At 43.2% G+C, this 12894-nt stretch overlaps 1 protein-coding gene across 6 annotated transcripts in view; it reads right to left on the reverse strand.

Moving 5' to 3' along the window:
* The window catches only part of LOC148220010 (ras GTPase-activating protein 1-like), a 130293-nt gene extending 118846 nt beyond the window's left edge, over positions 1-11447 (reverse strand). For 4 of the 6 annotated variants that reach the window (XM_088155750.1, XM_088155751.1, XM_088155749.1 and 1 more), the window contains exons 1-2: positions 10718-11447; positions 2861-3010 (exon numbers count right to left, since the gene is read on the reverse strand). In XM_088155750.1, the coding sequence (XP_088011876.1) occupies positions 2861-3010; positions 10718-11178 (611 nt within the window). In that variant the 5' untranslated portion in view covers positions 11179-11447. The remainder of the gene's footprint in view (positions 1-2860; positions 3011-10717) is intronic. The other 2 variants (XM_088155747.1, XM_088155748.1) reach the window with 2 other exon arrangements.
* Between the last annotated feature and the right edge of the window lie 1447 nt (positions 11448-12894).

Genomic DNA, 12894 nt, shown 5'->3' on the forward strand with positions numbered 1-12894 from the left:
AATATTTCCTTATATCCAATCTAAACCTCCCCTGGTGCAACTTGAGGCCTCTTCCCCTCATCCTATTACTTGCTACTTGGGAAAGACAGACCAACATCCATCTGGCTACAACCTCCTTTCAGGTAATTCTAGAGAGCAATGTCTTCTGTGAGCCTCCTTTGCTCCAGGCTAAACAACCCCAGTACCCTCAGCTGCTCCCCATAAGACACGTGTTCCAGACCCTTCCCCAGCTTCATTGCCCTTCTTTGGACACACTCCAGCACCTCAATGTCTTTCTTGCAGTGAGGGGCCCTGAACTGGACATAATATTCGAGGTGCAACCTCACCAGTGCTTAGTAAAAAGGGACAATCACTTCCCTAGTCCTGCTGGCCACACTATTCCTGATACAGGCCAGGATGTCATTTGCCTTCTTGCCCACCTGAGCATACACTGGCTCATGTTCAGCTGGCTGTTGACCAGCACCTCCAGGTCTTTTTCCACTGGGCAGCTTTCCAGCCCCTCTTTCCCCAGCCTATAATGATGCATGGGATTGTCATAACCCAAGTGCAGGACCCAGCACTTGACCTTGTTCAATTTCCTACAACTGGCCTCAGCCCATCAATCCAGCCTGTCTAGATCCCTCTGCAGAGCCTTCCAGCCCATCAACACTTCTACCCAACTTGGTATAATCTATGAACTTAGTGAGGGTGCACTCGATCTGCTCCTCCAAGTCATCAATAAAGATATTAAACAGGACTTGCTCCAGTACTGAGCCCTGGGGAACACCACTGGTGACTGGCCACCAACTGGATTTAACTCCATTCACCATCTCTCTCTGCTCCCAGCCATCCAGCCAGTTTTTTACCCAGCAAACAGTGCACCCGTCCAAGCCATGAGCAGCCAGTTTCTCCAGGAGAATGCTGTGGAAAACTGCCAAAGGCTTCACTGGACTTGAAGTCTAGGTAGACAACATGCACAGCCTTTCCCTCATCCACTAAGTAGGTCACCCCTTGTCATACAAGGAGATGAGTTGATCCAAGCAGGACCTGCCTTTTATAAACCCATCCTGGCTGGGCTTGATCACCTGTTTTTTCTGCCTGTGCCGTATGATGGCACTCAAGATGATCTGCTCCATAATCTTCCCTGGCACCAAGGTCAGGCTGACAGGCCTGTAGTTCTCCAAATCCTCTTTCTGGCCGTTCTTGTAGAGAGACATCACATTTGCTAACCTCCATTCAATCACAGAAAATTCTAAAGGGCAAGATGAAAATATAAAGATTTTCCTCCCCAATATTTTATAACACTCAGCAACTCACCAAAAATATATACTACTACAGCACAAAAGAATTTAGTTCTGATGGACTCATACACTATCTGTCAATCATATGCTGCATGAACATATGCCCATATCCAACTTGGGGGGAGGGGGATTTGGAGAACTTTCACCTAAAATATTGGTATTTTAGTCAAACAAATATATAAGGAAAGTTTAATCTGAGAAATATCACTTTTAGGAAACAAATATCAGTGAGAATTTTAAGCAATGAAAATTTCACCCATTTTTGGCAGGGAACAAGCTTTGTTGAAAGTGACACTTCTAGTCTATGGGACCCAGGGGGCACATCCCTATATTTGACTGAATTAACTTCAAGACTGTCAATCTTGAGGCTGGAAAAATGTTTGAGTGTGGCATCTGCCCTTCTAATAACAAAAACATATACACTCTGCAGTCAACAAGTGAAATCAAAAGCAGCTCTGCTCTATGAAGACCAGTATCAGCAGGCAAATTAGTTTCCTTCAGATAGTTCACATATTTAGTGGATCCAAGAAGAAAAGATTCCTTAAGATTCGAAAATATTATAAGGATTCCTTTCTTAGAAAATAGCATTTAATGATTTCCCATTTTCTGAGATGCCAGAAACAATTTTATGGTAGACACAAACCAACATTCAACACCGATATTAGCTACAATAAGCAGAAGTTATTAAAAATGAGACTCTTGAAAACTTAAACTTAAAAAACAAGTATTAACATAACTTCATTTTCTACTACTGCTACATAGTAATCAATTCCCTAACAAGAATCAGTATAGCTGAGAAGCACGAATTGTTAGCTCAGACATGATGCAAATATGTGCATGCTATTTGTTTGCTTTGCAAGAAAATTTGCTTTCTGTTTATTTCTTGTTATCTAGATAGTTGATGAAGGTTTTTTCTAGTGCTGAAGATGCACTTAATATCCTATTTTGTGAAGATGAACATTACACCGCACCACACTACATGCTGACTAACATTCAAGTGCTTCTCAGAACATCTGATTTACACTAAATTAGACTAAATTAATGTCTATAACTTGCTAATGGTAAAATAACCACAGTTACAATTTCAGATAAATGGATACTTGTATTTAGAACAACTAATTCTAACAGACTGAAAGCTGATTCTAGTAAATCCTCATATTATTAAAAACATTACCTCTTTGTTTCTCCTTGTTCTAGCTATCTTATAAACAAAGATTTGCTATGACTTTGACATTCAAATATGTTCTTTAAGCTGCAATATCTGAGGAATAGACTTAAAACAATCTTATTACTACTAAGAAGCCTGCATGCTACTGTAAATTTAGTCACAACAGCTTTAGAAAAGCTTTTCTATCCTAATAATGCTGGTTTCCTCACATTTTCATTCTTCAGCCTGTAAAGGAATTTTTGTAGCATGGTTTAAAAAAATTAAACCCTACCAAAGAGCTATACCATACATGGATAAAAAGAAAAGTAAAAAATATTCAATTTATAATACAATTGTCTTCTATACCGTATTAAGTTCTAAACCCACAAATAAATAAGTTACAGTGTTTTAAAAGAAAACATTTACTTCTCACCTAAAATGATTGACACTTGTTTTACTAAGGAATGAAAGCACAAATGAACCCGGTCTCCGATCACTCTCTCGAATAAGGTAACTTCCAGGTTTTTCCGCTTGCCAAAGACGTTCTTCTGCAATCGTTCTGTCAAGTTTTCCATGATACCACCTAAAAAACATGTAACAATGGGCATCCTTAAAAGTTAAGGCTTCTGTTTATTCTCACAGAACAGAGCTATGAAACTAATGAAAGATCTCAGCTGAAACTGATAAAATTCCAAACCTTTATTTCAAATAAAGTTATCAGATGTTTACATGTGCAACCTCTCTCAAATTACTTATTTCCAACACACAGAATTTGGAAAGCTTCACAGGTTCAGATAACCCGTTTCCTCAAATAACTCACACCAGAGAAAAGCACTATGAACCATCCAAAGGGAACAAAGGCTCTCTATAACCATCTGTGCTGGTTTTACACATTTGACATTTAGTGAGGAGGGAAGAAGCTACCCACAGAAATGTGTTGAAAAAAAATTTAATAAGTGAAGAAAAAATAAGAAGGAGCTGGTGGAAACAGAAAAAAAACAAAAACCAAAGCAATGCAAAGTCAGTGACTCACTACCTCCCACAAGCAGACACACATCCAGCCAGTCTCTGAGCAAGGGCTACCTTGGAAGACACACACACTCTCTTTTTTTTATTGTTGAGAATGATACCTGATATGGTATGGAATCCCTTTGGCCAATTTCAGTCAGCTGTCCTGGCTGCCTCTCCTCAACTTCTTGCCCACCTCTAACCTACTTGCTGGAGGGGAGGGGGAACAGTGAGAAATTGAGAAAGTTTTAACACTATGAACACACTGTTCAGCAACAGTCAAGATACCAGTGTGTTATCAACACTGTTTTAGCCACAAATCCAAAGCAAAGTGCCACAGGGGCTACTATGAAGAAAGTTAACTCAAGCCCAGTCAGAACCAGGACATCCTTAGATGGCTCTATACCATTTAGAATTTTACAGGTCAAGATCAATAACTTAAATTTAGTGCTGTTCCAACTGCCAATTGCTTAATGCATTCAGTTAGAAGCAATGCTTAACATCTCTCAACTTCACACCAAATATGGTTTTCTCCCAAAGAGATGCAAAATGGTGTCTTACCTCGCTATTCATAAAAAGAAGCTGTCCCTCTGGTCATGACTACTATCAAATGTATTAATTTCAAAGAGTAACTCACTATTACTAAGATTTTAAACTTTCATCATTGCCAAGGACAAGATCCCTATAATTTCCAGTCACCTCTTATTTTCTTGCCTAGTCCTAACTAGGAAGACTTTTGTATTTTCAACATTAAATTCTAAAGTTTTAAGTGACGTTGGAGGTTCGGACTTGTTCCTTTTTTTTTTTCCCTTGTCTTAGGGAATTTTTCTCGCATTTGTTGCCTAAGAGACCAGAACGATGAATACTTAAGAGAGACAAAGGATGTGGCCAAGACGGGGAGAGAGGTGCAGCTGGCTGCAGTCTCCTAGCTGGGGGGTTTTCTCTTGGGAAGTGCAAAGATACCGAGAGATTTTGGCTGAGGGGTGAGGGGCTGGGCTCGTCCCTCGAGCTCTCGGGACCGGAGGGGAACAGTCGGGCTGGTGCTATTGTAAGGCAGAATTCGCTGTGAGAGGAATGACGGATTTGTCTTTACAAACAAGCTGTGGGTCAGCTTGTAGATAAGATTAACACGGAGAGATAAAAGAAACAATAGGAAGGATTCCACTGATTGATGAATTGGAAAAAAAGATATTTGCCTTTACAAACAAACTGTAGGTTTGCTGATAAATGAAATTGGATATTGAAAGATGAAAGAAGCAACGGGGGAAAACTATGAATTCTATAAGAATTAAAAATTAAAAGGGAGGGTTATGCATTAGAGAGTAATCTTAGGTATCAGGCGTTCCGGGAAGTCTGTGCCTCTCAAGTACCTCAGCCAATGGGGAAAGAGAGAGGGAAATGCGGCCGGGAAAATAGGATAAAAGGAGGCTGCGTCCTCCGAAAATTTGAGAGATCCCAGGGGAATGTCCCACGGCCTCTCCCTTTATTCGAATAAAGCAAAAAGGACTCCGCTGTCTCCTTTTTGGCCATAAACCTCTGGTGTTTGTGGATTAATTTTCCTGACAGCTGCCACCGTGGAGTTCAGCCCTTTACTGCTTTCTCCTACCGTGGGTCAGCCTTTTCTCGTAAGAGCGGCCGTTGAACTGGGACCTTTTCAACACCCAACCTCACTAGGAAGGACCCTCACCATCTACTCGGGTGACTCAGGGGAAAACCCGCAACTCTGACCCCCTCCAGAGGGAGTGTCTCCTGGCTGCTTGCGGCAGCTGCCTGCAGTAGCCCATATGCCGCCACCCAGCCCCACTGTTTCTGCCACTACTTCAGGGCATTTTGCTACACTTAAACCTGACATCCCGTGCCCACCCGGACAGCCCGCGGCTTCCGGCATGGCTCCGGAGTCTTTGCTACACTTTGTTTGCCACACTGGGTGTACCTGCCTCTACTGTTCCAGCCTGCTGCTCCGAGGTTTTCCTGCTGCGGTCCATTCAGCTTCCTGAGTGGCACTGAGACTGACTGCCCCCCCTGAGTTTACAAAGCAAAGCCCTTTCTTTCTCTCTCCTGCCCGCTGAGTTGCCATTACCCACGTGGGGAGGTAGCTGAGCTCGCGCCACAGCGCCCCCTGCAGCCATGGGGGACTCATCACACCTGCCCTGCCCAGCCGGGACCCAACAGCAGCCCTGCCGACTGTGATAATAACTGTGGGCACGCACAGGTGATTGGTTACTATTTCAGTCACTCATTTCCTCAAACAATGATACATCTGCACTTAGGGTCCAATAGATGGGCTGGGATTCTCACCCAGGTACCTGCCTGCTTACAGACTGGCTGGGTTTCAAACTGCAGCTGCCAGACTAGCTGTAATGTGCAGTGCCACAATAACTACACCAAGGGGAATGTGCTTGACAGCCGAGAGAAGGCTGTTATTGGTTTTCTGGTTTTGTTTGTTGTTGCTGCTACTGTTCTTGTTTATTTGTCTTGTTATATATATATAAGTACTGTTAATCCTTTTCCCATATCGTTGCCTGAAAGCCCAGTAATTTCGAAGTTAAAATAATTTGGAGGGAAGGGGGAAGGTCATAGTTCCCATTCCAAGGGAGGTTCCCACCTTCCTTAGCAGACATCTGTCCTTTAAACCAAGACAAGTGACAACAATCATAGACTATGCTGAGTTGGAAGGGATACATAAGGATCATCGAAGTCCAACTCCTGGCCCGGCACAGGACAGCCCAAAGAATCACACCATGTGCCCAAGAACATTGTCCAAAGGCTTCTTGAACTCTGTCATGCTTGCCACTGTGACCACTTCAATGGGGAGCCTGCTCCAGTGCTGAACCACCCTCTGGGTGAAAAACCTTTTCCTAATATACAACCTAACCTCCCCTAACACAGCTCCAGCCATTCCCTCACATCCTGTCACTAGTCACAAGAGCAAAGAGATCAGCACCTGCCCATTCACTTCCCCTCATGAGGATGTTGAGGACTGCAATGAGGTCTCACCTGAGTCTCCTCCTCCAGGCTGAACAAGCCAAGTGACCTCAGCTGCTCCTCATATGGCTTCCCCTCTAGGCCCTTCCCTATGTTCGTAGCCCTCCTCTGGATGCTCTCCAATAGCTTTATCTCCTTCTTATATTGTGGTGCCCAAAACTGCACAAAGGACTCAAGGTGAGGTCACACCAGTGCAGAGCAGGACAATCACCTCTCTTGACCGCATAGTGATGTCTGCCTGATGCCCCCAGGACACGGTTGGCCCTTCTGGCTGCCAGGGCACTGCTGACTCATGTTCAACTTGCTATCAACCAGGATCCCAGGTGCCTTTCTGTGGTGCTGTTCTCCAGTCTCTGCAGGTGTTACCAGCAGGTTGGGGGAGGTGATTCTTCCCCTCTTATCAGCACTGGTGAGGCCACATCTGGAGTCCCAGGTCCAGTTTTGGGCTCCCCAGTACAGGAGAGACGCAGACATACTGATGTGAGTCCAGGAAAGGGCCACGAAGGGACTGAAGCATCTCTCCTATGAGGAAAGGCTGTCTAGCCAAGAGATCAGAGGAGATCTCATCAACATATAACTGAAGGGAGAGTGCAAAGATGACAGAGTGGCTATTGTCAGTCATGCCCAGTGACAGGACAAGATGCAATGGGCTATATCTGAAGCACAGGAAGTTCTGTCTGAAGATGAGGAAACACTTTTCTTTTTTTTACTGTGAAGGTGACTGAGCACTGGATGCAGGCTGCTTAGAGAAGTTGTAGAGTCCAAACATGCTAATAGTATTTCCCCTCAGTTTTCGATGCAATACAAATTTATTCTTTGGTATGGAGTATAGCCTTCAAAAATTATTGTAAAGCTATGCACTTTCAGGAAAACATTTTATTAGCTACTGAAATAAGCAAATGTTGCAGAACTCTGGTCTTGCTACCTCTGACAGATTCAGCTGAAGAAACTATAACTTCACACTACATTGAGACAAAACATATTTTCCTTTTACTCAAACCATGTTAGTTAAATACTTCTCTACCCAGCTCTCTCTCTCTTTTTTTCTCACTAATGTTGTCTCAACAGACACCAAGAGTGACTGTAACAATACATCTACCATGGAAAGGATTTTTGTTATCAAAGGATTTCAAAGGATTTTCATTTCAACTTGATAATCACCACTTAAAGAAACACCATATGAAAATATTGTGTTGGAATATACTGGAACTGCTTCTGCCATCTTAATGCAACACTAAGATATATCTTGTCAACTTTAAGATTTTTATTCAAATACATAAACAACTAAACTATTTTGCATATGACCAGTTTACTACTAAATTAAGTATCATTCATTCTTTAACTTTCTAGGCATGTCCGTAACACCATTTCAGGCTGCCATCAACCTCAAGCACTAAGCTTTGCAGATAGGATAGATAGTGCAGAGAAAAACACCCAACACACAAAGGGAACTGTCCACTCTATTACCTAGCATCCTGTGCCTCCCACCTACCATTAAGCTACAGCATAAACATACTACTTCTGTACTCAAATGCAGAAGTATACACTGAACAGACAATCATTAAGTCAGTCTCATTCAGGACTGTGGTGCATTGCCTTGTACAGTATTTGCATGCCCTCTGCACGCTTAAGGACAGAACTGAAACAGAGGTAGGATGTATAATGACTGGTTAACATGTCCATATAGTGTTTCCACAATTCAACAATTAAAGAGGTCAGTCCAATCAGGGAATTCTGAATTTCCTGAGCGCATCAGCTGGTCTGTGTCATTCATCCAAAGAAGCCACACCCTGCTTCTTGCCACCTTGCTCAATAACCATGGTTATGTAAGCCTTTGCACTCATGGATATTAAGTTTAGCCCAGTATTGGTAAATGATTGGATTTGCTGTTGTTTTGTCCTGGATAATTATACTGGTGAATTACTGAATGTGATGTAGAAACACAGATAATTGTACTACTGATCTCTATTTAGCAATAGCTTGTTTATCCCTAAAGCTGTTGGGTCTAGCATCTCTTACTGTATCCTGAACCTATAGCTTGGCAGCGCCTCCTTAGGCCATTACAATGATCAAAGATAAATATCAATCAATCAATCATACTTTGGACTTTGAGTATTTTAATTAGCATAATTTAGTACATATTGACAAGCTTCTCCCACTGCTACAAAATTAATCATATAAAAATGTATTCCCATTTTCCTGAGGTACTTGGAAAAGAGGAAGTGTATTAGGCGCTTGCTTATAATATTAAAGTGACAGATCTTTATTCAATTCTATAAAAACAGATGGTATGACTACAAAGAAAGTATGCTTCCAAAATAAAACATCAGGACTGAAAGAATAAAACTTATCAACATGCAGCTAATTTAAATTACTTAACTGACAATGGTAAAAAAATTACTTTGTATTAAAATAGATGTATGAAAGAGAAAAGAAATTCTGATTATTTTTAATTAGCCAACAACTTAAAAAAAGGTCACAAAAATTAAAAGTTACAAAGAAAAAACAGGTAAGTAGATGGAGGTATAAGTTTCTAAATCAATTTTTCAAAATCTATCTAGACTTGAATATCGCTTTTGTCTTAACAAGCTAAATAGCCTCATGGACCAACAGAGAAAATCAGGGCCTTCACAGTTATGCTTTTTGTCAGAAATTTTGTATCCTCTTTTATGAAAGTTAACCTTCATGCTATCATGGGAATTACAATACTCTGACAGCAAAATCCACTTATAATTGTGAAAGTAGTAATGATTACTTAGTATCAAATAAATGATCATTCACCAAGAATTACCTCTCTTTCTAATAAAATATTTGAAAAAAAGCACAACCTTACTTTCTGAGATACATAACAACCAGTTCTAACAGAAAAAGCAGTCTGATCTTTCAGAGAGAAGAACAGGATAGTCTCTCTCTGACATAATACACAATACTGAAGAAGTAACTTCACCTTTATGTGACTATTTCCCTCTTCAGTTTTTATCTTAAACTGCCTGATTATATTGCTACCTCTTTATGGAAGCATATAACTCTAAGACTATTCAAACACTGTCTTCACAAAACAAGGTCTTATTCTTTATTGCCTTTCACAAAAAGTCAAGAAATCAAAAGAGGAAAGGATTAGTAGAAAGCCTGCCATGGTTAGAGATTACTTTTAAAACCCAAACATTTAATATTACAGAAATGAACTCTCCAACATAGTTATGAAAGACAGTAAAAATGAACCCAAATTCAGATGGGTTTTCAGATGAATTTTGACCTATACCTCGAACATATCTGCCATCCTGTACCTTGAAACCATGTTATTCTCTATACTTACTATAACTTCAGAAGTAACATATTCCTATATGCCAACATAAGCAATTTAAGCCTTTGTTTCATTTTGGGGAGAATAAGGTACCTACTTGAGGGCTGTTCCAACACAAGCTGTCGTGGTTTAACCTGGCAGGTAGCTAAACACCACACAGCCACTCGCTCACTCCTCCCCCCACTAATAAACTAGAATATACAGAACAAGTGATACACAATGCAATTGCTCACCACCTGCCGACCAGTTCCTGAGCAGCAGCCCCCAGACAACTTTCCCTCTAGCTTTATATGCTGAGCATAATGCCATATAGTACGGAATACTCCTTTAGCCAGTTCGGGTCACCTGCCCTGGCTATGTTCCCTCCCAGCCTACTCGCTGGTGGGGTGATGTGAAAAGCTGAAGTCCTTGACTTAGTGTAAACACTGCTTAGAAACAACTAAAAACATCCATGTGTTATCAACCTTATTATCATCCTAAATCCAAAATACAGCGTTATACCAGCTACTGGGAAGAAAATTAACTGTATCCCAGCGAAAACAGGACACAAGCCTTACAACCTTTTTATGTAAATCTGCAGACTTCCGGGAATTCATTGTTAAATCCAAAGGTTGTGTTTAGCGCACTCGCTAGTTACGTGAACTCTATATAACATCTGATTTTTTTTAATGTCGCAAAATATAAACGGAGAACTGCTCTGCCTCTAGAGCAAGACTCTTTAAATAACTAGCATTGTAAGAATCTCGATCAAGCTGATGGAAGGATAAGTATAATAAAAATATTAACGAAGACTTACAGTTAATTTTTTCAATTGTTTCTTCTTTTCAAACATAACCTAATGGAAAACTTTTACGACACTTCCACAGGAGTTTGAGAAAGTGTGTGGGCCTAACGCCGCGCTGCCCACTGCGGCGCCCCTCTTCCCCCTTCCCCGCGGGGGAAACGTCCAGGGGTGGCGGACACCCGATGGAGTCCAGAAACCCTGCTACTCACTGATTTGTGGGGGGAGCGTTGAGCGGGATGGCCACCTCTTCTTCTTCATACTCAGGCCCATCCAACGAGTCGCCTTCATCCACAATCCCCAGCCCCCCCACCAAGGAAGGTGGCTGTGGCGGCGGCGGCAGCGGGGGAAAGGCAACAGTGCTGGGTTTGGGTGGGAGCAGCACCCCTCCGGACACCTCTGGCCTTTGTCCAGTTGCTGACAGTGCGTCTCTGGACGCCAGGGACGCAGGCCCGGAGCTTAACGCCAGGAGTTCCAGTGCCGAGCACAACGCCGGACCACCAGCGCCCAGGCTGTCACCGCCAGAGCCCACCAGGAAGTGGCTCTGCGACCCCAGCTCCTTGCTCAGGCATAATGTCGGGTAGTGCTCCGACTCAGCTCCGCTAACGGCTCCCACCATCCCGGCAGCGGTAACCGAGCCACCCTCCTCAGCCCCGGCCTCGGCCGCCATCATGTTGAGCCTCACTCCCTCCTACCTACACCTCCCCCACCGAACGCAGCACTCTGGGGAGGTGGCGACGACTTCCTCCTCCCAGCGCCTCCGCCTGCAGGGAGTGGAGCTAGTACTAGAAGATTTCTCCAGCAGAGAGGCTCTGAACAATAGGCGTCTGAGTGCCTAGGTTAATTCCACAAGACCCCAGCACTGCTGCTTTACCCCCCTGCAGCCATGAGGGGAGCAACTCTTACGGAGATATAACTCTACGCTCTAACCTCACCCCTCCCCCAAACGCCAGCGAGGGCGCGCGACTGCATGGGCGGGGCAAAGAAGAAAAGGGGGAGGAAGCTAGTTAGCTAGCAACAGAGAAAAGGGCAGATTGGTGAGCTGCACTTGCGTGTTTAGTATCATTCTCATGCAGGGAGTAGGCAGCAGAGCGCGGAGTGTAAGGTAGATAAAGAAGATGGGGGGTTCCCTGCTCCCTCTTGAGGAGTGTAAGGGATACAGGGAGGGGAAGAAAAGAATAGGGAGTTTCCCACCATTCCTGCCTTGGAGGAAACAAACAAACAAAAAACCAAGCCCCACACCAAATAACGCCACAACAACCAAACAGGAAAAGGCAGATCTCCCCAGATCGTGCCAAAGTTTATTCTTCTCCCGAATTACGGCATCGAAGTTGAGAACAACTGTGCGAGTCTCTTGCACTACCAAAGCATGAAGCAATAAATACACACATAGGTCTATAGGGAAAGCAGGGCTGTTCGCAGGTCATTCCAGTGCAACAAAACCAAACAAACAAATAAACAAAAGCAGGAATTTGCTCAGTGCTATGCTGCTGCCTACAGGGAGAATAGCTCTAGTGAGGAACCCTAGCGCGGATGCTGCAAGTGCAGGGGAGAGAGGAGCAGATCCGGGCGAGGGGCGATGCCACAGGCTCTAGCCATTAGGGGCGGAGGAAGCGGGAGATTGAGAAGAAATCGATTTTCATGTCCAGCTGCCAAATACATGGTGATGAAGGTCTCGCTGGATACTCACGTGCTTATTCAGACGGTGCTATGCTTCAAGCCGCAAGTAGGGCCTTACTGGTGGGTTACTTTCTAGGTAAAATTGGGGAGTATTCTGACAGAATGCAGTATGAGGTAGTTTTTCTTGATGCTCTGGTACTTGGATCCAGATTTTCTCAGCACAGTGGAAATGACGGTGCTTGTACAGTGTTTTAAAAATACCTCATAAAAGCCTAGATGCAAAAAACCCATAATGACTCAAAAGATCTAGCATTAATTGACCACTTCTGGGCCTGACTGTTTTCACATAGAATGACAGCACTGCTCAATGAGATGGAATTTTGTATAGTGTAGTGGTTTGACCTTGACTGCCAAATGTCCACCAAGATGCTCTATTCACTCCCCATCTATCAACAAGACAGAAGGAAAACACAACAAAAAGCTTGTAGGTTGAGATAAGGCCAGGGAGATCATTCAGCCATTACTTTCACAAGCAAAACAGACTCGATGTGGGGAAATTAATTTAACTTATTGCCCATTAAACAGATAGTAATACAATAAGAAATAAGAACAAATCTTCCCCCTCATCCCTCTCTTCATCCCGGGCTCAACTTCATTCCCAACTCCTCTACCTCCTCCCCCCTCCAAGTGGTGGAGATGGGGAATGGAGGTTGCAATCAGTTCATCATACACTGTCTCTGCTGCTCCTTCCTCCTCACACTCTCCCTGC

The sequence above is a fragment of the Sturnus vulgaris genome, chromosome W, assembly GCF_052056855.1.
Source record: "Sturnus vulgaris isolate bStuVul1 chromosome W, bStuVul1.hap1, whole genome shotgun sequence".
Classification (NCBI taxonomy): domain Eukaryota; kingdom Metazoa; phylum Chordata; class Aves; order Passeriformes; family Sturnidae; genus Sturnus; species Sturnus vulgaris.